The 27,376-nt window shown below is 41.7% G+C and overlaps 1 protein-coding gene across 1 annotated transcript in view; it reads right to left on the bottom strand.

Annotated features, from left to right (window-relative positions):
* The window catches only part of LOC134654427 (lutropin-choriogonadotropic hormone receptor), an 89,109-nt gene that overhangs the window by 27,402 nt on the left and 34,331 nt on the right, over positions 1-27,376 (bottom strand). The window contains exons 3-6 of the mRNA XM_063509867.1: positions 23,194-23,373; positions 16,127-16,270; positions 7,364-7,435; positions 1,288-1,359 (exon numbers count right to left, since the gene is read on the bottom strand). Coding sequence (XP_063365937.1) covers positions 1,288-1,359; positions 7,364-7,435; positions 16,127-16,270; positions 23,194-23,373 — 468 coding nt within the window. The remainder of the gene's footprint in view (positions 1-1,287; positions 1,360-7,363; positions 7,436-16,126; positions 16,271-23,193; positions 23,374-27,376) is intronic.

Here is a 27,376-nt window from a genome sequence, read left to right as displayed (position 1 = left end):
TTTTAAGCGGGTTTTGAAGGAACAAGTTACTTAAATTCGATTGTAATCGTATTGTTTTAGGATAATTTACTGCTGTTTTCGACCGTTACGACCCGTAAATAACAACAACTCACATTTAAAATTTGACTGGAGCTCGACGTGATTATATTTATTTACCCTATTTTATGAAATACAATTTATCTACTGGTATACATTTTCGTATGCGTATATGATGAAATGTCTTTATTAATGTCAAAAACGAGCTATGACGATGTACACGTCTGCTTCGATGCAAGGCCAACGGCCATCTGACTCGAAGAAGAGTTTTGAGTGATGTCGTCAATGTATGGAAATTATACGAAAGTTTACATTTGGGATTGAATTTCTGTGTTGTATTTGTGAGTAAAAATATAAGTAGATAATAATCTGGTAGTTTAGTTATCTAGCCTTCAAAATCCCACAACAACTCAATTACTGTCAAAGACAAAACTGTAATGCGTCTTGCTCAAACGGAACTCCATATTTTGATTTTTGGACACTTTTAGTGTCGATTTGTAGAGAATTACAGGAAATAAAAAAAAATATGGCGTGAAGAGCCGGTACACGGCTTCTTCGTGAACAGATTTGCGTATAATTTAATGCAGTTATTAATCATTCATTGAACAAATTGATTGCACAAAGTGAGGTCTAAATCGAAAACGTCATATACCGTCCCCTTAATGAGAAACCCCTACTTACTTATCCAGCCTGATTAAAAGGAAAAGCGGGAGTATTTCTGGAGCACGAGTTAAACACTTGACGTTTACGTTATTAGCGACTACGTAAACTCGATCCCAGTCCATCTCCCTCGCACTGATGTATTGGTGCGATAGAGAGGGAATGCGATCGAGTGCACGCAGTCGCTAAAGTAAATGTCCAAAACCAACTCGTGGTAGCCTAGTTGTTTAATATTTTTTGAACTGATTTCGATTGCAGGCTCGAAGGCAGGATTGAAGGCATGTAGAAAAGTCTTAAGTATAGAGAACATAATAGTGCATAATATTTTACGATGAATATATCCACTTTCTAAGCATGATGAGGGATGAAGAGATCGGGGATGGGGTGGAAGGAGCTAGGGGACCCAAACTAGAAGTCAGTGGAAGAATATGATACGAACCTCACGGCTCTCACACCCCAACAGAGGGAAGAGGATCTTCTAAAAGAACGGCACATACCGAATGTGAAACAGAACGAGCCGCAGTCGCAGCTAGTTAATAATACGTAGGTACAGTGTGAAAGTTATTATGATAGTGTTGGCCGGGTACTCACAGCACCTGCAGCGCCGGGGTGCCGGCGAACGCGCGCTCGTCCACGTGCGCGATGCGGTTGCGGCGCACCACCCTGTAACACACACAACACAACACACAACTCAGCATTGCCACCACGCACACTTGTTAACCTGCAACGCACAAACATATCTGTGTCTAATAATCATAATAATGGGGAAAATATTAACATAGTAGGTGCTCGACATAAAGCAAGTACAATAAGCCTTTAGAACGCGACGCAAGAATCTTACTCGTAAAGTGCTTATCACGGCAGTAGAACTAGCTACTCATGTACACAAGCAAGCTTGCAACCTCATTTCAGTAATGCGTGTATCAAATCTCTTATAAGTAGTAGGTACACAGGAATATATATTTATGAATAAATTCTCACAGGCAGTATTACGCGGTGGTTTGAATTCGTAAATTAGTTTCAGTATGTATGTTCAGTGGGACGTCGCGTCGGCGGCGGCACGTATGGCTACTACACATCAAGCTCCTGATTTAATTCAAAGGAAGGATTCCATTAACTTGACAGACAGGCATGTTAAACTTGTAATTGTATGATAACACACCTCTAAATTTATGATTTAAATATAGTGTCGTTAAACTTATAGCATGCAGCGCTATAATATCTGGTGAGTTTATGAGTTATAACCTGTTTATGAACCATCCCATATGCATCACAAATAATTTGCAGATAACCACCACTAAAATTATTTAACCAAATCTAGATATTTATAAGTTTTATAACACATCAGCCATTATCTTGAATGTACATTGTACCTATATGTATTCCTACCATCTCCGTCTTCGTCCACGGTTGTTAAGAAGATATAAAGTGTGAAGCGGCGGATAATTAAAGAGTGAATGAATAGAGCCCATTACTCCGTCGTAATTAAAAGAAACCCGCGGCGAACGTCTTCAACGCGTCGTATAGTGGCGGTTTAAACTGTTTAAAGTCACGTTTAACTGCCTCGTAACGTGGCCGTTCATTTAACGTTTATAACACCCGTAATATAATATGTCGGCGATAACTCGGACGTTGGGCACGCGCCGTCCCGCGCCGCACCCGCGGTGGCATTATGCTAATCTGAGGCAATAAAAGAATCGTGAGGTTCGTGAGTAAGGTATAGGGTCTACCGCGAGCATCGTAAATTAACATTTCGTTATCTGTCTCTCTATCGCTTTTGCATATTCAAGCAATAGGTAGAGAGGCAGTTAGACGAACGAGCGAACGAAGTGATTGGCGGTAGGCCTTCAGCTCTAGGACCGCGCGACGTTGACTCGTGCAAATAGCAGCATGCATGAGCGGTGTTGTATGTCGCGGCGCGGTGCAGATTAATCATGGACGCAATATACGCGACACTAACGCGTCGCCGCACAGATATCAGCCGCAAACGGAACATAACACAAGGCTGCGGAATTTCTGTTGCGTCGACATTCATTATGAGTTTTCCACAAAACGTTTCCACAAAATGTAGATGTAACCGAGTGGTACTGTAAACGGTAGAGTCCTACGGCAGTACGAGTGGCAATACATTACGGTTACCATGATAATGCCTGTGTAGGTATTATGTCGCTTGCAATCGCATTTTTATTAGGTGTCGCTTGCTCTATTGGCTCATGTTAATAAACCCGTGCACCATACGCCAACTGATTTACCGATATTACTCGTATCTATAACAAAAAAAAATATCGAGCTAAAGATATATGAGTGATCGTCAATCCATCTTATTAATATCGATCACGTCATCATGCTTACGTAGGTGAAGGTGTCGTCGCCTCAGTGCCGGCCCGAGCCCTTGATCAGGGTAGAGCGAAATCGGGTTTTCGCGCCCTTCGTTGAAGTTTTCAAGCGTATTTTCCAACCCCCCACCCCCCTCGCCACACTCGCGTCTTTTAAAACCGTTTTTTTTCTCATTTGCCATTTTGGCGCCCCCTTGCTATCCGGCGCCTAGTGCGGCCGCTCCACTCGCTCTACCCTAGGTCCGGCCCTGCGTCGCCTGTCCGAAAGTCGCATCGAACCGGGTCAGCGTATACCCTCAGAGGGTCTCTTCAGTAGAAGAGAGAGCAGCTTCCAATGAGAAGCTCCCTGGTTCCTTTGTGGATAAGGAAGAAGTAAGGTGGAGGAGGAGGCCGTTCTGACCCTGCATTGAGCCTGGGGCACTGGAGGCCTTGGTCACTTTTTCTTAGTATATGACATTTAGTTAAAGTTTATACCTAGTTTTAAATTGTTTCATGTTTATGAAATTTATAAATCCATGGGTCTTACAATAAATGTTTTTTTTTTTTATCATAGAGACACTCAATCGCAAGTTTTCTCTTTATTAAGCTCCGTGTATATAAGGTAGGTAAGGTGGCTTGTAGGCAACATATCGCGGCAGTGATATTGCGGGCGCCGCTGACAGCGTGAAGAGGGTGGCGGTCGCGACCCCCCCCCCCCCCCCCCCCTCCGATACTGGGAATGAAAATCAGACACCGAACCGATGTAGATAGTAAATATAGTACCTAGTTGTTAGGTATGTAGATAGAGATTGAAACCTATATACGATAGGACTTGCAAAGTAAAGTTGCTACGTCGAATACTTGTTGGGTTTATTATCAATCGCAAGCAATTTTAAATTACAAAGTTGGATTTTCAAGGTGACAAACACTTTAACGGTTACTAAAGCGAACGGAGTATCCAAAAAAAACACAAGCTCTAGCTCTCTATTACCAACGTCGTGTTTAGATAATTCATAATACTTTGCCCACTTACAATCTCCTACGTCTTACTGTATCTAAATATATGAAGGGAATTATACATAGAAGAAACGGAAAGGATTTGAAGTGAAGCAATATCTGTGGACGTGTTCAAATCCAATATGAAGGTTTATCATAAAGTAACAGAAGTTTTGCACTTACAAATGACTGTTATTAGATTGTTTGCACGCGTCGGATGGGCACCGGCACGGCACGGCATCGGCAGGGCCCGGGCCTTGCCCTTCGCAACATTAATCTCGCCTTTCTAGTTCAAGGGCGACCCTCCGGCACCGGCCGGCAAAGTAATGGCTGGCCGCTGCCGGGAGCTTATTATTGTGATCACCGCGGGGGCGTGACAATTATGTGTGCAGTAAAGCTGCAAGGGCAGCACACAAATATTGTGTACTAGATATAAACAATGTTATTTTACAAAACGCTGCTGATCTGCTGAAGTTAACACAATGAAAACACAATCTTTATCTTTTTTGAAAAATTAAACTGTGACTATGACGTAATTAAGTAAATCAGTGATACTTTCGAGAATATTTGTTTTAATTAGGTAATTACTTGTCATTGAGTCACATAGGAACAGACTGCAGCTAGATTAATTAATCGGTTGCTTTAGGGTTTTGAGGTCACGTTCAAATAGCTACAACTTAAGTAGTACCTACTTACATATATTATGTAGACGTATTGTTTTTCTATAAGACATTAACATTGTATTTAATTATTTATTATGAGCACGCGTTGAACTCTAATTATAAGTAGTACCTAATGAGACGTATAACAGCAACTAAAGTGGAAATATCGTTTTGTTTTGCATTATTAGGGCTCATTTAGACGGTGCGAGAACTCGCATGCGAGTTTCATTATATTGCGCTATTTGATCGGTCGGCTGAATTGTTGTAAGTAACCTCACTGGTACGCAATGTAACTAAAACCGCATGCGAGTTCGTACGCCGTTACTCTACTCACTATTTATGGCAAGGTGTTTCTCTATCTATGTCAATTGTCAAGTAGTAGAGCCGGCAGTCAATTGATAAAGAATTCCGAACTTCAGCAAAGTACACTCCATCAAAAACAATCTCCACCGTGACGAGGTAGGTACATAATTGCGGAGCTGCGTAACAGCTAGTAGTCACAGAATCCATAACAATACGTCGCAGGCAATAAAGATCCCAACTGAGTTCGAGTTTGGGGATTATCGCGCAATCTTAATAGAGGAGTGGAGCGGTGCGGCGCGCGGAATAGCAATGTTGGCGGAGCGAGGCGAGGCGACGTGCGGCCTTGCGCCGGGAAAGGTCGGCTTTTTGCCAACTGTATGCGGCGCATAGGAAGTAGAGGGATCGAGCGCGCAAGGCGCATGCGCCGCGTGCAAACACAACAAAAGATTAGTACCTACTTAACTCATTCTTAGCAAAGCTCGCGGTCTCCCAGATATTAGTGGTATTAAGTACCTAGGTACTAAGTAGGTATAACGCTTATACATAACGTATACGCTTGGTTCCGGCGGGTACCCACATGAATCGCTTCGCCAACATTAGTGTGCTGTGGATCTGGCCATGATCAGTCCAGCGCCAGCACATTAGGCTCCTTTTACTTTTACCTGAATACATTGATTTTTCTAGAGACAGGAGAGGTTTAGAGGTATACGGCTAATTTGCGGGCTGATGGAAGATCTAAAAAACCTCCTTCATGTCTTGGTTTCTTGCCCCGGTTTGAGTTTCTTGCAACAAACAGGGGTTTGGGAACTACACCAGCGTGAAGCTATTTCAGATTGGAGTACATGTTTTCTTGCGATATGTACCAGCACTCACAATATAACCTTGGGTTTGGTTCTCCGGTCCGCTGTCGACTCCGAGCAGCCACGAGTGCCCACGGATGTACGCGTTGCCCTCGCCGCGTCACGCGGTACTGCTAGGGAGCGTCCAGATCTAACGACGGCACCGCGACTCTACACACATGTTTGAATCAGATTACGCGCCTAATTAGGGCAAGTGATGCACCGCTCAAATAAAGCGCGCAATCTAGAGCAACATGCGTGCGCACGCCGGCATATTCTCTGCATATAGACGCAACTATAGCACGCAGCGCGGGACTAGTTTGCCTTCACACTCACAGTTTGTCGCATTTAGATTCAGTGTAGGCATGTGTGCGTTTAAAAACTATTTACAATGTTTGCTTCATTACCTAGATACAAACGCGGTACTGGCTTTGTGCAAAAGTGTAGCTACACCCGGCGGTTATCGGTTAATTATTTGGTAGTGTACCTAAATAGATAGAATTTTACAAGAATATAAACCTTGTCTAAATGAAAGTTAGCCGTTAAATGAGTCTTCAAGTGCATTTACTGTGTAGATAGCTATGCTTAAGCAAGAGAGAATTAAATGAACACTCGCCGCACTATCAATCGCCGCTATCTAATATGTTCTGGTCAATTACTTCTACCCTCAAGCAGATTGCTCCGACCCGATCCGACCCGATCCGACCCGGTCCGACCCGGGATAACCCGGGTCCGGTAATTATTCAGCCCGACCCTTATTTATGTGATAAGGCGATAGAAAAGAATTGGTATCCCCCGTGACATGCATTATACTGTAACAAACAGTAAATGGGGATTGAAAATAAGAACTGACAGAAAAACATTGACAAAAAGTAGGTACAGTATAAATGCAGTACCTACCTAGTAATTAGAGCTAGACAAAACGAATTTATTGAAGATCTTTCCAGTTAACCTTTGAGTAGAAAACTATATTGCCTTGTTGTAGATAGCTACAAGTATAATAAGTAACTATAGGTATGTATCAGTGTGAGTCCATTTGCCAGTTATTGGAGATATGCCAACACCAGGTAGGTTTCCATCCATACTATAAGGTGTAGTTTATATTGTTTATAAAGTGCAACTAAGACAATATGTTTCAGCTGGTTTATGCCCTAGATTGATCTGCGTGGATCAGCGCGATGCGCTGACGCAATCTGTTGCTTAAACACCAGGAAGGCGTAATTGATAGTAATAGCACTTGTTGGCACCGCCGGCTGCTGGTGGTTATGGGGTACGTTGTTTATATATGTGCGACAGTAACTAATCGGATGCTCTTCACACCTCTCTAACCTCACAATTTCTTGGAACTAATGTGCGAAATATGATTTCATATTTAACTATTAGAACCGTTCTAATTCCAAAAAGATATTCGGTGCTCTGGATTGGAAGGTCAGATGGCAGTTCACTCAGCAGTCAAATCTTAATTGCCGAGAGCCCTGGGCTCCTTTAGAATGCAACCGAAAAAGGAAGATTATAATAGAAGACATGTTTATAAGTAAGTATGTATACTTACAGTGTCCGTAGTTCTGGCAGCGGAGGCAACGCGTCGGGGCCCAGCTCCGAGATGAGGTTGCCCTCCAGGTTCCTGCCAAAAAGAGGAACGATTTACATGTTTTCAGCGCAACATACATGTTTGTCTTATTCTGTGTCTTAATACTTAAAGCATCACCCAGCACACAACACTCTACCAACACGTTTACGTAATTTTATTGAATAGGTAAATGTTCCTACTCTAAGTATAGTGACTCAATTTTGGAAATAATTAACTTTATTGTTTTTCATTCCGAATGTTCAGATTTCGTCGGGTGAGAATATTATCATGCCGCGATCAGAAAGGGATTAGAAATAACAGATTTCCATACACTTACGTCAAAATCAATATGGATTGACAGCTATCTCAATCCCTTTCTAATCGCGATTCAGTAATACGTTTGTGCCATACGCCACTTACATTGGTTTACAGGAGAGCGAAAAGAAGCAAAAAACAAGCAACAACGGTTGCACTCCGGGAGTGCCGATAGAAGTGAAAACTCACATCACTATGTTACCGACGCCCGGTAACACGATACATACGTTTAGCGGAGGTATTCTATTTATTTATTATATATTATTATCATTCTCAAATTTTTCATTGACATAATAAATAAATATTGGGGGAGATCTTACACAGATCAACCTAGCCCCAAACTAAGCAAAGCTTGTACTATGGGTGCTAGGCGACGATATACATACGTATATAGATAAATACATACTTATATACAGGCATCGGAGTTTTTGTCGCATGGTAAGACTAATAGCAAGCTATGGAGTCGACATTTGCCATAAATGTAAACTCTTATTCATACTCATACTCATTTATTTAATTTATCTTAAAATGCCTTTAGAGCGGTCGGTCGTGTCTTAGTCGAATTATATAAAAAAATATTTTTCTATTATATTATGAATTCATAACTTCAACTATTTTAACATACAACTATACAAACTACATCGCTGCGAAAGACCTAATGTCATGTAGGTACTGACCGCTGATAAAATTGATTAGTATTTGTTATGTTCCTCTCGTTCTTGTACCAAATCGCACATCTGATTAATCTTTCCAATTTCTCGTTTAAATAAGTATGAAAGTATAGACGGACACATGTTGAAACGTTAAATATCTTTCAAGTAAACAACTAATCAATGACAGTAGTGATAGAATTAATTTATAACTTTTTTAATTGCGGAAGGTTATTTTCTTAGGTGACAGTTCCATTCAATTTTGGCTCTATTGCAACAAATGAGGTTTAATAAATTAAACTCATATACGTAGTAACTATTTATTAGTAATTTGTTCTCATATTAAATAAAATTAATCATGAGTATGAGTATGAATAAGAGTTTACATTTATGGCAAATGTCGACTCCATAGCTTGCTATTAGTCTTACCATGCGAAAAAAACTCCGATGCCTGCAGTTATATACATAGAAAACATCCATGACTCCGGAACAAATATTAGTGTTCATCACACAAATAAATGCCCTTACCGGGATTCGAACCCAGGACCATCGGCTTAGCAGGCAGGGTCACTACCCACTAGGCCAGACCGGTCGTCATGTTTGGCCAGACAACGTCAAATTATTTGAACATAGGTAAAGAGTCTTAAAAAGGAGTCCGCAACATAAATGTCAAATAACATTGAGTTTTTCTTTATTGACTTAAATGCCATTTAAATTATGAGTGGCCACCTTACGGGGCTTACGGTCACGTGATCGCCTTACGCCCCTTACGGTCACGTGATCGTCTTACGCTCGAGTTTATCATTTTTTCCCCACCTCAAAAAGTGCCCAGCGCCGCGCCGCTAAAGAAGTTTTCACTTCAAAAATATTTCTCGAAAATTTTAACATGTGGGAAATATTGAACTTATTTATCATTTAGGCACATATGTCTACTATTTCTAGAACTATACAAATATTGTGAATATAGTGGTAATCATGAAATATAAGCATTTTTATTATTGCCATATCAGTTTTTGATGAGTAAATGTTAAACGTACAATGTATGATATGACACAAAAGTTGTGGATATGTCACTTTTGTGATAATTTTCCGTTAATAAAGTGTAAATATCCTATAGTAAAATGCGGATATGACACAACATTTTTCAAAAATGTAATTTTTGAAAAACCGATTAGTATCAATTATAGCATATTATTTGTTATTTTAGAAATCATTAAAAAACGATTTAGCTCTAAAATGGATATGACACAAACGTATTCTCAGCCGGCGGTTTATGAAAATAAAAGCGGCCAAGTGCGAGTCGGACTCGCCCATGAAGGGTTCCGTATTTAGGCGATTTATGACGTATAAAAAAAAAACTACTTACTAGATCTCGTTCAAACCAATTTTCGGTGGAAGTTTACATGGTAATGTACATCATAAATTTTTTTTAGTTTTATCATTCTCTTATTTTAGAAGTTACAGGGGGGGGACACACATTTTACCACTTTGGAAGTGTCTCTCGCGCAAACTATTCAGTTTAGAAAAAAATGATATTAGAAACCTCAATATCATTTTTGAAGACCTATCCATAGATACCCCACACGTATGGATTTGATGAAAAAAAAAATTTTGAGTTTCAGTTCGAAGTATGGGGAACCCCAAAAATTTATTGTTTTTTTCTATTTTTGTGTGAAAATCTTAATGCGGTTCACAGAATACATCTACTTACCAAGTTTCAACAGTATAGTTCTTATAGTTTCGGAGAAAAGTGGCTGTGACATACGGACGGACAGACAGACAGACATGACGAATCTATAAGGGTTCCGTTTTTTGCCATTTGGCTACGGAACCCTAAAAAGTGTCCCAAAATTTCCATACATTTTTCTTTCTTTCATTCATCATAATTGATATTTTGAATTGGCAATTAACGCAAGGATAAAATACGGCATGGCTAGCGATATCAAATGATATATTAATAGCTGTCGCAAACAAGAAAGCTTGTCTTCTGATATCATGTAGTTTAGCATTGCTGTTGACAATTCAGTAAGTTAAAAAACAAAATTACGATGCTCTGTTGGTAATCGCTACGTAACTAATGGTGCTTGCCTTTGTTGTTTATTGAGAGCTGTATTTTCAGTTGCCTCAGTATTATGAAGGCACGAAACCCTCCACGGCCGCCACTTCAGATGTTCCGTACAAGCAGCAAATAGGCTCATTTATTTAGACATATTATCGTCGTCGGTTTTTCAGTCTTTTATGCAAAAATGTAAAGTATAGCTGTAGTGGAGAGTGCGGTGCAGCGCGGTAGTCGCGAGGCGGTGAGGTGACACGCGGCGGCGCCGACGCCGGCGCCCCATATTCTAGTTCTATTCTGGATGATCTACGTCTTAATCCTAATCGACGCGCGTGGGCGGAACTGCCTGAATGATAAATAAATAGACAGGGCATATTTATTGCGCGCCCGATCGGGAACGGATCGGGAGCGGATCGGGAGCGTGCCGCGGCGTCGCGTGCGACGGTTGCAGTCTCCACGGTCAGCAGCAGGAACTAAATGTGGGAGTGGGACAGGTTTTCAAAATTATCTGAACAGAATGCTACTCATGAAATATAACTGTACCATGACAATCATAAATTGTAGATATGTACGTACGTGACGGAACGAAATCACAGATGATGGACTGCTTTTTGCTGATGTGGTGTGTAGGTTAGGTACATGCCGTTTGAGTGTGTGACCGACGGAATAGGTGAATAAATATGCTAACTTGATATTCAGTGTCTTATATTTGTTTTTGGTCAATTGAAAAATTAATCAAAATTAATTTGGTTGATGACATGATGACTAAGGTACCAAGAAGTGATGGTTACTAGGTTCTAAGGTATTATTTATCAATTTTATCATCATCTTCCTTGCGTTATCCCGACTTTTTCCCACGGCAACTAGTACCTATCCTTATGGCTAAATGCGTCTGGTTCAGCCTCCTAAAAAGCTATTTTACAAAAGGTTTATTATGTCACTAATCCTTTAAAAAAAACCGGCCAAGTGCGAGTCAAACTCGCGCACGGAGGGTTCCGCACCATCAACAAAAAATAGAGCAAAAAAATCGTGTTTGTTGTATTGCCCCCCTTAAATATTTTATTTTTAGTATTTGTTATAAGGCAACAGAGATTCATCATTTGTCATGATTCATCATGTGTCTTACTACCGTCAAAAACTCAATTGGCTTCCAATCCGGCGCCGTAGAGATCTTCACACTCTTTCTCTTCTCTTCAATGTTCTTTTTACACCTTCTTCTCCTTTATACCTCTCTCAAAAATTTCAATTTCTGGCTGAAGGCAGTGGCCACCGTCTGCGTTCGAGCGCGAATTTATCACTTGCCATCCCTCACAAATCTCGAGGATACATCAAGTCCTTCGCAGTGCGTCCAGTGAAGCTGTGGAATGAGCTGCCTGTTTCGCTCAGGCAGGCACAATCGGTTGCGTCGTTCAGGGAGACGTTAAAGAAGCTATGGTTATTTGATTTGGCTGTTTAATTTGTCTATATTTCTATTGTATAGTTGCTTTATATTTTTCTAATTCTTTCCAATTTTTAGTGTATTTTCCCCATTCCTTTTTTTGTAATATATGTATGTTTTTCCTATAAATTTTGTATGTATTTAAGTATATCCTTTATCTTTTTGGTACCTTGTTGTACATTTTGCTGCATTCGTCACTCTCTTTTCACTTTCTCCTCTCATCTACTCAAAGGTTAACTGGAAGAGATCCCTCATAGGGATAAGTTCGCCTTTGTACTTCTCACTACTTGTATATTATTTGTAATATGTCTTTTTGTACAATAAAGAGTTTACTACTACTACTACTACATTTGTGAAAATTTCAACTGTCTAGCTATCGCGGTTCATGAGATACAGCCTGGTGAAAGACGGACGGACGGACGGACAGCGAAGTCTTAGTAATAGGGTCCCGTTTTTTACCCTTTGGGTACGGAACCCTAAAAATAATAGTCACACACGTTCATACAATTTAATAATATGTTCACAAAACTGACACCTACATCAAGCTAGACGTCTATAAATATCGGAACTGGGTCATACGTAGGGCTTGCAAATATTCGAAACATTCAGATATTCGAATATTCGACTTTTTCTGACGACGTATTCGAATATTCGAATAATTATTCGAATATTATAAAAAATAAGAAAAGGAACGAGAAAACGGTTTATTATCGTTTTATTCAAAAGCTTTTTTCACATATTGCTAAAACTAAGGATATTTGGCAGAAATCTACTTAATTGACTAGGTTTTATCAGCCTACTACTTATAAGATGCCCACATTTATAAAAACAAGTAAAACGCCAAAATTAGACGTATTTAATATTTCTAGATAAATTTATTATAAATGCGTCGTTGCGTGAAATAATATAACTTAAACCATCCAAACACCTAGGTAGGTATGTAAGATATTTTTTTTAGTAGGTAATTATTTTCCGATTTAAATTAACTTGTAATCACTCAGAGTACAGGCCTCTGAGTGATTACAAGTTAATTTAAATCGGAAAATAATTACCTACTAAAAAAAATACCTTTAATTTAAAAGGCCTTTAATTTCATTGTATTTTGAATCTTTATTGACTTAATTTGTTTTGGCAAGTTATTATTCCTAATGGTCGGCTAATTATATAATATTGGAATATTTAAGGGAAAAAGTTAGTTTAGTACTGGGTGGATTATTCGTCAGCTAAAGGTGCATGGATAGATTACCAAGTTAGGCAGGTTTGGTATGATTAAATTTGAGAATTGCGATAAGTGACAAGGTTTAGACTTCAAAAATTCGCTAACGTACGCTTGTACTGAATAAACAGAATGACCCTTTAACTTAAAACTTACGCACCGTAAAAATAACATACTTTTTGATTTAGTTTTCTTATTTCTGTCGAATCCCACGATATGACGTCACCCATAAGCGTTCTGGCTCAAATATGAGCCGCTGGGAGCTGACAGATTAAATTGAGTTAGGTTTCACTGTATTCACGAAGTCTATCGAGAGGAATACAGTAAAAATATTATTTTCTTCGTATTTGGGTACCTACCGTTCCTCATTCACTGTAAATACCCGTAAAACACACAGAAACTGTAACTACAGCGGATGACATAGATTTTTTTATAGTAATAAAAAAAAATCGAATATTCGAAACCTGAGCGGCCGAATATTCGAATATCAAAACAAGTCGAATATTCGACAAATTCGAATATTCGAATATTCGAATTGCAAGCCCTAGTCATACGAAACCACTTACTATTTTAGCGTACTTAATTGAGTCGAGAGTATATTATTTGTTCTAAAAGTGGACGATTGAACCTTTGATGTACGGAAGCGCGGGCGCAAGTGGTCATATATACAAGTATAGTACTACATATATCAATACCTATACACGACACGTCTTATTCCGGGCGCGGTCATCGCCCCCGCGACGTAATAACACCAACGCATTATCTGATCATTGATAGTCCTTATTTCATTGCAATACGATTTACGAACGGTCAATCCGCGTCTAACTCGCTATTCATCTCATTGAGGAGCTTTCACCGCGAGTTCTTATTCGCAGCTTTGCGCTTGCCATTCAAGTCGCGACTAACGACATTCCAGTCCGCTGCTGCCAAATTGCCGATTAGATTAGGGAGAACTGACGACTGTCTCGCGCGACCGGAATATCATCAATACAAATACAATCATGTGAAATAATGGTCGGCAGATGGTTCCGGTGCGGAGCGGAGCGTCCACATCGCTGGAGTTTTCATACTGTGATATATTCTTTTCTTTTGGAGCGTTTATTTCCGAAAATATTCACATAATCAAAAATGATTTTTGAAGACCCGTATTCGTAATTTCGTATTAGAAGACCTATCCAACGACACTCCGTGTGTAGGGGAGGTACCCTAATTTTTAGAGTTCCGTACCCAAAGGGTAAAAAACGGGACCCTATTACTAAGACTCCGCTGTCCGTCCGTCCGTCCGTCCGTCCGTCTGTCACCAGGCTGTATCTCACGAACCGTGATAGGTAGACAGTTGAAATTTTCACAGATGATGTATTTCTGTTGCCGCTATAACAACAAATACTAAAAACAGAATAAAATAAAGATTTAAGTGGGGCTCCCATACAACAAACGTGATTTTTGACCAAAGTTAAGCAACGTCGGGCGGGGTCAGTAAGTACTTGGATGGGTGACCGTTTTTTTGCTTGTTTTGCTCTATTTTTTGTTGATGGTGCGGAACCCTCCGTGCGTGAGTCCGACTCGCACTTGGCCGGTTTTTTTAGTTTTTATTTTACCTCTTTGTCGGTGTGATTGATTTATAGCCATGTCAACTTGCAGTTTTCTAGCACTAACGATCACGGGACAAAGCCACGGAGGGTCAGAGGTTATGGATAAATTCGTAGTTGACTATTACGGAACCGAAAAATGGTGTCATGTAAAATAAAATGACCTTGCCATATAGCGCTGCGCATGTCCTAAAGTTGTATGCGGAATCATGGCAATCAATATGGCATGAGCTTAACGTCAGAAATCTGAAAACTGAAAACATAAAATGTGGAAAATCGCATTGGTAATATTGGTATATTACGGACACTAACAGAGTAACAGACAAAGCGGCTCATTAGTAAGTGTCGCGGGACCTCCGGCGGATGCGGGACCGGGAGCTCTGGTGGGGAGTTAGGGATTACCGGGGTGGGGGGAGGGGTGGCACGTGAGTCACGTGTGCCGCAATTATCTCCCGACCTACACCACGCCGCTGCACCGACGCCGACGCGACGCCGCCGCGCCAGCCGCCGCGCCAGTGCACCTGTTTGTTCTGTATCCGCTTGCTCAATACATTTTGGATCTGTCGTTTCGAAATTTAACTTTTAACACAAAATTGTTGTGTTTGTTTGAACTAAGTTTCTCGTGAAGTGGAAAAATAGGTCAAACAGGTAACTCGATCTACGCTGACGGCTCATATGTAGGCACGATAAATACAGGGTGTAATTTAGTCACCTGCAATAATTTACGGGAAGAATATAGGTATAGGTCATACTGAGCCACTTTTACTGTGGCAATAACCCCGTAGCCGCGAAAAAAAAATGACTCTCCCATACATTTTGGCTGGCTGATGATAATTGGTGATTGTTGATAAAAAATATCTATGAGTAAATTTTAGCTATTTCGGAGTTGGTCCCATAGTAAAAGTTATATTTTGTATGAGAAGATGGGATATTAGCGACGAGTTACTCATAGTCAGGCAGGTGCAGTAGTAGGTTTCGTTGTCATAAAAACGGATAGTAACTGAATTTCTATCCGTTTTTTATAAAATTTCGCGCATTTTCACAACACAAACTCTTAATAACTCAAATTCATCACAGTTTTGCCAATAGGGTGGTTTAGCCGCACGTTCAAAAGAAGAGCGAGTGCACATCATTTTCGATACTTGTTTCGCTCAGCCATTTCTGCTGCTGACCGTGTTATTATTTACAGCAAGTCGACCTAAACAGCAAGTGAAACCAGTAATGCAGCTAACAACATGTGGAACAACAGGAACCTGATGTGCACCAGCGCGGTTTCACGCGATTCGGAGCGAGCGCAGCGCGCCTTCACCTCCAGGTAGCCTGCCGACTGTAGGTGTAGGTAGGCACTTACAGCAAGTCCAGCCGCTTGGTGTGCGCCAGCGCGGGGCGCGGCGGCGCCCGGAGCCGGTTGCGCGCGAGCCGGAGCGAGCGCAGCGCGCCTTCACGTCCAGGTAGCCCGCCGACTGTAGGTAGGCACTTACAGCAAGTCAAGCCGCTTGGTGTGCGCCAGCGCGGCGCGCGGCGGCGCCCGGAGCCGGTTGCGCGCGAGCCGGAGCGAGCGCAGCGCGCGCAGCCCCGCTAGCGCGGTCGCCTCCACCTCCTCCAGCAGGTTGTCGTCCGCTGACCTGCAACAACAACAACATACTCAATCACAGGAGCGCAATTAATGCTCGGATGAAATGATGAAGGTATACCGCTACTGGCTTTCAATAAGTACTTAATATCGGAAGCATATCAGCATTAGTATCACTCTTCTAACATCACTAATACATGTTTTCAATACCGAAACCGGTAACACTTCAAACATCTGCTTTCCATATCGTCCAGTTCGCCATAGTAAAAAATATAAATGTCCTTGGCTCACCAATAATTTAATTATGCAAAAACAAATGCTTGCGCAGCTGATTGACATCTCCGATAGAAATCCAACTAGCATTGAATTACTCCAACGAATACTATCAATGTCTTTAAAATTCGAACAATGTTTAGCTAACACTCAACGGGAGTACTACACAAACACGTTGTTGCACAGCAACAACAAACATAAAACTCTGTGGCAAATTATTAACAACGTCACTGGACGTACATCGGGCAAGCGCCAGTGCAATTTAGATCTAATGAAAGATACCCGCGGTGAACAATATAATTCGCCTAACCGGTTAGCAAATGATATAAACACCTTTTTCTACTCCAGCACTTAAATGTGTCAATTAAATGACTGACAGTGATATCTAAAGCAATGTCATTTGAATGATTTGTCTATAGGCTCATAAGATGACTGCTAGCAGTCATCTTATGAGTATAATACAACTGCTTTATTTTTTTTAAAGATACAAGTTCCGATCATCTTGATTGAAAGAGGTATGTTTTCATTTACAATAATAACTCTTTTTTTTTAAATAATAACTCAATTTTTTTAAATAATAACTTTTTTTTTAATAATAACTCTTTTTTTTTTTTTTTTTTGCTGCAGCTGTCATAGAAAAAGTAATGTATGCAACAGCTCATAATTGGTTCTTAAAATTCTCGGGTCTTTTTTTACAAAACTCGACTACGTCTCGTTTTGTAACTTACTTCGACCCTTGAATTTTAAGAACCCTTATTATATCACTGTTGCATAAACTACTATTTTCTTATCAGCAGCAAGCACCACATGTGCACCCACGGCTCGTCCCGAACTAGCAAAATTACTGTTATGCAACTCGTCTAACCCAAGTCCCGTTACCATCAAATTAACCCGTTTCAGCCAAGATGAACTGTACAAAATTATATCACAACAAATAGCATCCAAAAACACCTGTGATCTATTTGATACATCAACTAAATTACTCAAAGTTGCACTACCGTTCATTATTGCGCAATTAACTGAGATGTATTGAATAAGGGTAGATTAAGATTTACGCGCCTACCTACGAAAAACAAATAAATCAGTCTTGAATATACTCGCGTGCTGTGTTATTTGACTCCTATAGATTAATTCCCAGTACATAACATCTGGCTAACGAGGATGTCGAAAACATTACCTTTTAACATTAAGAAGTTTAATTTACGCTCGGGAAAGTGGAATACTTACATAAGTCAGTTAACGGCATGGTTTGATGTAACAAACGTAAAAGCGGACAATCGGGCGCAGTACCTTATAGCGGTGGTTGGTACGGAAACTTTGGACTTAATAATAGATTTGTGTTATCCATCGGAGCCCGATACAGTGAGTTACGACGATATAGTGTCAAAAGTTCGCGGACATTTATCACCTAAGCGATCCGAGTTGGCAGAGCGTATGACATTTCGGGCATGTAAGCAAACGGCCGACCAGTCCATTAATGAGTACGTGGCACAACTCAAGCAGCTTGCTCAGAAATGCAATTTCACCAGTGCTACGTACTTAGAAGAGAACCTACGTGATCAGCTCGCATACGGATTGAGAAGCGATGCGATACATTTCAAGCTGTTAACTGAGGACAAATTAACAGCCGCGCAGTGGAAATAGCGACGTCGTTGGAGGCGGCGGAGCGAGACTCAAAGGCGAGCGGACCCAGCAGCGGCGCTGGGGGCGGGACATCGGCGCCGATGTCGACGCGAGAAGAGGACGTGCACGCGGTGCGCGTCGGCGGCGGCGGCGGCGCGCGCGCGCCCCCGCGCCGCAGGCAGCCGGCGGCGGCGCCGCGCGCGCGCTGTCCCCGGTGCGAGGGCACGCACCATCCGAGGAGCTGCTCATTTATGAACACAGAATGCTACGTGTGTGGCAAGAAGGGACATATAGCTAAAGCGTGTAAAAACCGTAAACATCATAGCGTCAACGTGTGCACGGAGTATACGGACGCCAGCGACGACGTCGGGTCGGAGGACGGCGACGACGAGTACGACGTGCCGTTATACTCTATAGACGACGACGACGCCGACGGTGATCAACCATGGTGGCGCACAGTGACGGTGAACGGAGTCAAGGTGCGCATGCAACTGGACTGTGGCGCTGCGATAAGCGCTATGTCTAGCAATTTTTTTAACCAGCTGTTTAAAAATGTTAATTTGTTGCCTTCTAATACAAATTTAAAAACAATTTTAAATTTAGCATTTTTAACGAATTTATAAAATTAGGAATATACCCTGATATACTAAAAAAGGTTAAAGTTGTCCCCGTTTATAAGGGCAAAGGTAAAAAAGACGAACTAAAAAACTATAGGCCCATTAGCATAATCCCCACAATAGCTAAAATATTCGAAGCGGGGATAAGTAATCGGGTGTACACATTTTTAGAGCAATTAAACCTGCTCCACGCCAAACAATACGCCTATCGACGTCACCGTTCATGCGTCGCCGTCGTTCGCGAAACTTTAGATAGCATAATGCAAGCTAAGGAAAAATCGTCACATGTAGCCATTCTCTTGTGCGATATGACGCGTGCCTTTGACCTCTGTGATCACACTGTGCTAGCTACCAAGTTTGAGCACTTTGGATTTGGACTGCGTGGCCCAACTTTACAACTCATGGTTGACTATTTAAAAAGTAGGCAACAATCAGTAGTCTTAAATAATGGACTGGTTAAATCGAACGAAGGCAGTGTGGATATAGGGGTTCCGCAGGGGTCGTCGCTCGCAAACCTATGCTTCCTCTTACAGGTCAACGACTTACCGGATGCTGTAGAAGGAAATATGTTTATTTTTGCTGACGACGCATGTGACGTTCTAATTGCAAAAGATATTGACACTCTAGAACAACTGATTACTAGTGACGTACACAAATTACTTCATTGGTTCTCTGTCAACGGACTAGTCTTAAACGTGACAAAAACTCAGGTGCTCCATTTTAACTTAGGTGGCCGACCTCCGAGACCCCTCGCCGTCGTGGCTAACGAAACCGTTCTCCCACAAGTAAAATACGCAAAGTTTTTAGGCGTAACGATCGATTCGGCTTTAAAATGGGATACACAAACTGAAAATATTTGTAACAAGTTGTCAGGAGTCTGCTATGCTCTAAAACGTCTGTCTCTCATACTTCCGCAGGCACAGGTACGAAATAGCTACTTTGCACTATTCCATTCGGTTCTTAACTATAGTCTCGAGTTGTGGGGACTTGCTGCTGACTGGCGCCGCGCGTTCGTGCTCCAGAAGCGGGCGGTACGGACAATAGCTCGCGCACCTCCTGGCTCACCGGCTCGGCAGCTGTTTATATCTCTAAACATAATGACAATTCCGTCACAATACATTTTCAATGTTGCAAAATTCGTAAGGACTAACATTAATCACTTCCTATTAAGGCCCGACAATCGGCGATGTTTGAGAGACAGACAAAGGGGCAAACTAACTACAACAAAATACAAACTAACCAAGTCTGCCAAAACCAGCTATGTAATCGGTCCGAAAATATACAATGCTATCCCAAATGACATACAAAACATAGAAAATAATAACTCATTTTATAGGAAATTTAAGAAATGGCTAATTAATAATGCTTTTTATGACATTCGAGAATTCTGTGACATTTAAATTGAATTTACTTTAGTTTAATTTTTAAATTTATGGCTATTTCTTATTCTAGTTAACCTGACATTTTATAATTTGTTTTAAAGTAAACTTTTCTCATTCTGTTATCAATAATGGAAAATGTAATTAAGAATAAGTGTTAATTTAATCTTATCTCTAAGTACCTACAATGTTTTGACGTGTAATGTATCCGTGCATATACGAAATAAAGAAATATGAAATATGAAAATAATTATGTGTTTAGACACAGTAAAGCACTGTGCATCAAGTAATGAATCGCCAAATTCAATTTGTTTGCAAGTTGCTCTGCAGTTGATAGTTATTAAGTTATGCAATAAACTTGTAGATGTAGGCTCTTAGTACTCTTCAATCAGCCTTGTATTAGAAAAAAAATCTGATATGGAATATGGAGAAATACTAAGTTGGTAACTACAGTGCATTTTATTTAGGTTTTTAGCCATGAGCACTCAGTATTTTTTGCGTAAATCGGTTTATGCTCAAAGTTGGCCAGAGAAGGAAAACACACGCGACAGTCCGACAGCGAAACTTACTTCGTAAATATCTGAAAAGAGAGGTCACGAAAAGGGAACTGCACTCCGAGGAAACCCTAACAAATCCTTGTGTTTTCGGAAATTCGGTGACACCCTTATGTGGGTATATATAGCTAGGTATATATATATAACGATTGCGGAAATAAAGTATGATAAACAACGTCGTTGTGTGAAAACGTACCTGATGACGGTGGGTAGGAGGTGACTAATGACAGTAATGACATAGCTTTTAGCTGATTAATATTGTGTTTTTTTAGGGAAGCATTATATTAAAACTACTGGTTTTATTTAAAAGCGTCACGAGGAGACAAATTTCTTGTAATTACGTTTTGACTATGAACTATAGCGCGATTATTTCCCACAACGAAAATAACTTTAGGAAGGAAGAATCCGTGACGTAATCAGACAGAGGAAATTTAGTCCCACGCTTCACGCCACCCGACGCAGATTATATTGACTCTCCGCGCTCGGCAGACCTCGGATTCGCTCAACTTGTAATATCGTTGCTGTAAGTAAAGTAATTAATAACGAGGAGTAAATCAAAGCGTGCTCCCGACGGGAGGCAACTCCTTTCTAATGCAGTGTACACCAGCCTCGGCACAATTAACACGATTTACTGCGGCTACCGACACCCACCCAACCCAGCCAATACTAATTAAAATTGATGCAATTAAAATTAAGGAAGCAATTTTAGCGAGCCTCTCGCAGAATTAATAACATTAAATACTAGAAAGCCGGCGACTTTCGAGCGAGGCCCGTTAAGGAGATAATTGATATTCATCGCGAGATTCGCGAGTGTATAAAACATTGGCATTACCAAACTACACCATAATAGCTTATAAAAATTAATAATCTTTCGGACTCGCGAAATGACCTTTCATATCAATAATAGTCATTAATCTTGGTGACATCGTCAGCAAACTTCGAAAAACTCAAACGGCAGAAATATGAGCATGTAGGTGGTTACTTATATTATAAGCGTAAGTTACACATGACGAGGCCGGCGAACCCTGCCGCTGTCGGCGCCTCTAATGTGCAGGATTTAATATTTCAGCCGACGCGAGTATTTGGCGCGTGATAAAAGTGACAAACGACTTCCTCTCCTTGATGCAAACCAGTCGGCACTCCTTCCCCTCCGCGGCGCGGCGCGAATGTTTTGCAACCAACGTGCCGTGCGAAACCGCGAGGCGAACAGTTCGCACGGCTGCATGCGACCAGCAGGTCACGGCTAGAACAGGTAACGCCCATTAATTAACTGAATTAGGATTTTGTTCAGACGCTGCGCTAATTAGGCGAAGTAATTAAATCATCCGGTAAATAGTCCGCGACGCTTACGGCCGCCCTAGCTCAGCACGCTGCCGAGCTTTTATTTGTGTCGGCACAAGCTTAGATATTCTTATTTTAACTAGGTACTAAGTATACAATTGCATTTTTAAATATCTTAGGTACAATGAGAGGACAGTGAAGTCCAACCCTGTGACCCTATTATCTGACACGTGGGAAGACGCTCGGCGTCGTGCGGAATGGCACCCATCATTCGCACTCGCCCTGCAGTCAGCGCCGCCGGCGCCGCGTAGGCGCGTTGGCGGGGCACACCTCTTGCATATGCACAGTATGCAGTTATGCACTCCTCGCGAGATCACTAACTAAAATATCATGTTATTCATTACCGAACACGATGTCTAAACACTTAATGGAACGTAAACCTATTTATGGACGTATATGTATGGATGGGAAAATAAAGAAAAGATATTTTCTTTTCGCTCGCGAAGGAGCCTAATTTGAATGTTATTAGAGACAACGTGTCGCGGGCACGGACGGGGTGGGGGTTGAGGGAAGGGGTAGCTGCGTCAGCTGCCCATGAATAATTTATAATCGATTTATCAAACTACACTCACTATCCGATCTGGGATGAAAGGAGTCGCGGACAAATAAGGCAGCGGCGGGAATGACCTCCGTAATCCGCCGCATCTCGTTATTGTCTACGAGATTGTTACCTACCTATCTTTTATTGAGCATAAGCCTATAATGTATGGTTTGAGTGATCATGTACCGTAGGAAAACTAGTTTAACATGATGAAATATAACTTGTTTAGGCAGCAGTTTGATCATATTGTTACATGATAGGTATTGATAGGTATTCATATTGTTTATTTATAGTAACACCTTAAAAGGCGCGCGCGATAGCGCTTTGGGAAATAAACACTTGGCTTGTTGAATCTCTGGTTGATTAAGTATAGTCTTGTTTGAGTGTATTAGGTACCTATGTTAAGAAAATATTTCCGAGAGATCTCCCCGAGGTCCTTCTCAACATCAGAGGTCTGATAGGATTAATTGTGATCTGATAGGATAGGATGTACTAGCCGCAAGGGGGTGGGCCTTCACGCAAAATAGGCGCCAGTCGTTGAGTTGCGGAAAACTCTGTCCGTGCTACAATACAATATGTGCGCCGCACGTAAGGCAAGGCAACAACCGAAGATATGTACAGTGAGACAGGATGAGTGTGGTACTGACAGGTAGTGCAGGTGGTGCAGCTTCCGCAGCGCATGCGCGGGCAGCGCGCTCAGCCCGCAGCCGTCGAGTGCGAGGCGCGCCAGCCGCGCGGCGCCCGCGCAGGCGCCCGCGCCCGCGCCGCCGTCGCCGCCGCACAGTGCGCCCGCCGACACCGACTCCAGCATGTTCGCCGACAGGTTCCTGCACACACAGGGAATAACAATCATCGTGTCTCTGTTTAACTTAAGGCTGCCCGTCCACTGGAGCGGAGCGAGGTGGCGGAGCGGTGAGCGAGATAAAAACCCAAAAATAGAATTATATTAAATCACCGCCCCTCTTTGAACTATTGGCAGATTTTTACCTCATTCACCGCTCTGCTGCCTTGCTCCGCTCCAGTGGACAGGCAGCCTACACGCGGAGATCGCTACTGTTAGTTATGAGAAGGAGACATTCACAATTTTAAAACATACCTTTTAAATTATCATTAGATATATGTATACATGTAGTTACTAAATAATAACAACCCAACTTAAGCTTCCACTAATGATATGAATTTCCAATGTCCAACCCGGGATTGATACCTAGTTCGGTTTTTAAGTTTTTTCTAATCGTCCCAATCGAAAATAACCTACCTAAATGACGCCGCGTGAATTAGGCATTTATAGTATCCGAAGTATTTGTAAAAGCCTGTTGGCTTTTAAATAGGTATATACTAGCTATGGGCGCCGCGCCGTCAGACCGCGGCGCGCCGCCACCGCCGCCTGAACAAAGCCCGGTGTGACGCCGTGCACTCCAGCGCCAACTAGCGGGAGTTACGGGTCGCTATCGGAGCGCATTAGACTTTAATATAATATCTATTTACGATAGATCTGTGGACACAATTGGACAAATGGCGCATTATTAATATTTCAATTAATAAATTCCTCCAGGTCCTTCAAAAGAGTAGGTAGTTGCCAAAGCATAGTCGCTGCACATTGGTAGGATTGGTGAGAAGTTAGAACTTAGAGCACCTTCCTTCGGCAACTCGTGCGTTCTGGTCTCTTGTCAAAGCTATCCAGGGGAGTTACTGCACGCCATCTTTTCCGTCTCTGGATATGCGAAATGATTCATCGGTCGGACAAGCCAATATTCTGGGTAAGCTCTTTGCGTCCATCCAACTCGACACTGGATGACGGAAGAGCCGCGTCGCTAATATATCGCAGTGGGAGAGCTGTGTAGCGGATGTCTGTTTCAACCAATTAAAGCTCAGTGCGTAAAGCACTTCTTTACTTCGACGACATCTCGAGTGAAGTTCAGTTCCGCGGCCTTTTAGAGGGTCAGGCCAAATTAGTCTCAAAAATGCATCGGTGTGCTCAGCAGATCGAGATAGTATTTCACACTGGCCCACCTCCTACAGCTTTATAAGGCACGGGTATGCCCACATATGGAATACCAGTGGGCAGGGGCACCCCAGTACCTGCTTCTTCCTCTGGGCTGCATCCAACGAAGAATGACGATTTGGCACTTGCCATCGTAATAATTCAGATGGGCTTGACTCCTTGGCGCTGCGTACAGATGTAGACTCACTTTGCATTTTCTATGGCATGTACTTACTTGTACAACGGGGACTGCTCCGAGGAATTTGTTTCCCTGCCGCTTCTTCCCGCAATCGCCCTTCGCGACCACATTTCTATCTTCACCACTTAGATGGTTGGCAGTTCTTCATCTTCTTCTTCCTCGCGTTATCCCGGCATTTTTGCCACGGCTCATGGGAGCCTGGGGTCCGCTTGACAACCAATCCCATGATTTGACGTAGGCACTAGTTTTTACGAAAGCGACTGCCATCTGACCTTCCAACCCAGAGGGGAAACTAGGCCTTATTGGGATTAGTCCGGTTTCCTCACGATGTTTTCCTTCACCGAAAAGCAACTGGTAAATATCAAATATTTCGTACATAAGTTCCGAAAAACTCATTGGTACGAGCCGGGGTTTGAACCCGCGACCTCCGGATTGAAAGTCGCACGCTCTTACCGCTAGGCCACCAGCGCTTCGATGGTTGGCAGTTCTTGTGCGTTTCTCCAGAAACTTCCTGCCTCGTACAGCTAAACTGTGAAATGTGGATTATGGAGTAAGCCTGCGGTATTTCCGGACTGATACGACCTTCAAACCTTCAAGAAAAGAGCGTATTCCTATATTAAAGGCCGGCAACGCACTTACGCGCGACGGTAATCGCTTACCGTTAGGTGTTACGTCTGCTCGTTTGCCCCGTATATAAAAAAAAAAGATTTTAAGGAGCCATATGTATCCAAGGTCATCAAAATGCATGGCCACGCCGCCGCCGGCCAATATTTGCCGGCGCGCCGCCGCCGCGCTTTTAGGGGTCGGCGCCCATCTCTAGATATACCTATCTACACAAACACTAAATCCCTCAACCCCAACAGACCCCAACCACATTAATTTTAATAGGGTTGTAAAATGTTGTCGACATTTAACGGACAACTCTGACAACTGTCGTTCTATAGACCAACTTCCCAAACTTGTCTAAACTAAAACATTTATGACTGGCAATCCTGCCTACCACCTAGATGGCGCAGTTTATCTCACGACGTAAACCATCCGACCCTTTTATCAATCACGCCAGAGATGAGACTCGGCCGTAAAGTGCTACATTAAATTACGCTAAAGTTGATTCAGCCGCGGCTTAAAGCTTAATTCAAGTTTATATATTATGTTGTAAAAATGTAAGGCTTGTAATCCTTGGCGGTAAAGTTTGTTGTCGGCGAGGGACCGCGGGACTGTGGGCCGCAGTTGTGTGCGAGCGGCGGTTTACTGCCCCGCAAACTACCGGGAAATGTCTACATTTACTGCTGCTGATCCACTAGGTAAAAAAGCTTACAATTAAGGATGGTAACCTCATTCATTTAGAACAATCTATCTGATATTTTCCAACCAAAGGAGAGAGCCCCACAATAAGGTTTCAATCAACGCCTAGAACCCCTGGTGCACCTAGAGCTTGTCAAACTAGCCTTATGCGCAACAACATTGTAACAAACGGGCCCAAAGCTATACAATAAACTGTCACCTGAGACTCTGAGTCAACTGACTTGAAGTCAGTGACTACTAGTCCAAAGACAAAGGTTATTGCGCAAACTTTTGGAAAAAAAATATTATAATGTCAAGACTTTTTATGTGATATATTTAGACATTTAAGTTATTACATTATTCTTAATTTTAATTTAATATTAAACGCACATTTTACGTTCTTATTACTAGTTGTAGGTAGGTATATTATGTTAAGGTTGTTTGACATTTGAAATTTTTATTTTATAATCTTTTTCAGTTTGTAACTAATAATTTAATCGTAAATAATTGTACCTATTACCTATTTACACCTATGATGTAACGAAATAAAATGATTGATTGATCTATCCAGTCCAGTCATAACTTTAACATAATTACTTAACTAAAGTTTCAACTGTTAGGATAAAAAACCTTAGGGTTAGGGTCTATTCAAACACTTTTGGTCGCTGTATAAAACCAACACATATTACTTAACGTACCTAACAATTTCCGTAAATATTAAAAGTTGGCCAAACAGGCTAAATATAAAGAGTTCATTCTCCGATCTTGTAAGTAAGTATAACGTTTTTGGTTTACTTACTGTATTGTATGTGTCGTCTTATCGATAAAAGCAGCACAAGCAGTATCACCACCGCACTTATCCCGACTATCTTGAGCAATTAATTACTTAGATCAATCAATTTGCTTTTGCTTTCATGAACATACTTAGTGTACCTACCTAATCCTTGAAGCGTCTTTTGAGTATCGAATCTAGTCAGCGCTATGGAAAATGGCATCACTGCGCAGTTGCGCCAACGTTGCGTCAAACAGCTGCCCAGAGGGGCTACCGCGAAAACCGATTTTCGCAAATTGCGGGGATCTTACTCTTTTACTCTAATGAAGACGTAATTAGAGAGACAGAGACAGATACCCGCAATTTGCGAACTTCGATTTTCGCGGTTATAGCCCAGAGAGTTGACTAATAGACGCCGACACTCGGGAGACGCTAGTGTAGTGTGGCTCTAACAGAAAACTACAGGGTGGTCCAAACCTCGACGTCCAAAATTTCTTTTTAGATTCCTCACATCGTGGGCTATCCGAATATACCCCATGTATGTTAGCCGATTTTTCGTAGTTTTCGAGTTATGAATTTATCAAATTTTAA

Source organism: Cydia amplana, chromosome 15 (assembly GCF_948474715.1).
Source record: "Cydia amplana chromosome 15, ilCydAmpl1.1, whole genome shotgun sequence".
NCBI classification, from domain to species: domain Eukaryota; kingdom Metazoa; phylum Arthropoda; class Insecta; order Lepidoptera; family Tortricidae; genus Cydia; species Cydia amplana.
The sequence above is the reverse complement of the archived record's forward strand: the minus strand, read 5'-3'. Positions and strand labels throughout refer to the sequence as shown.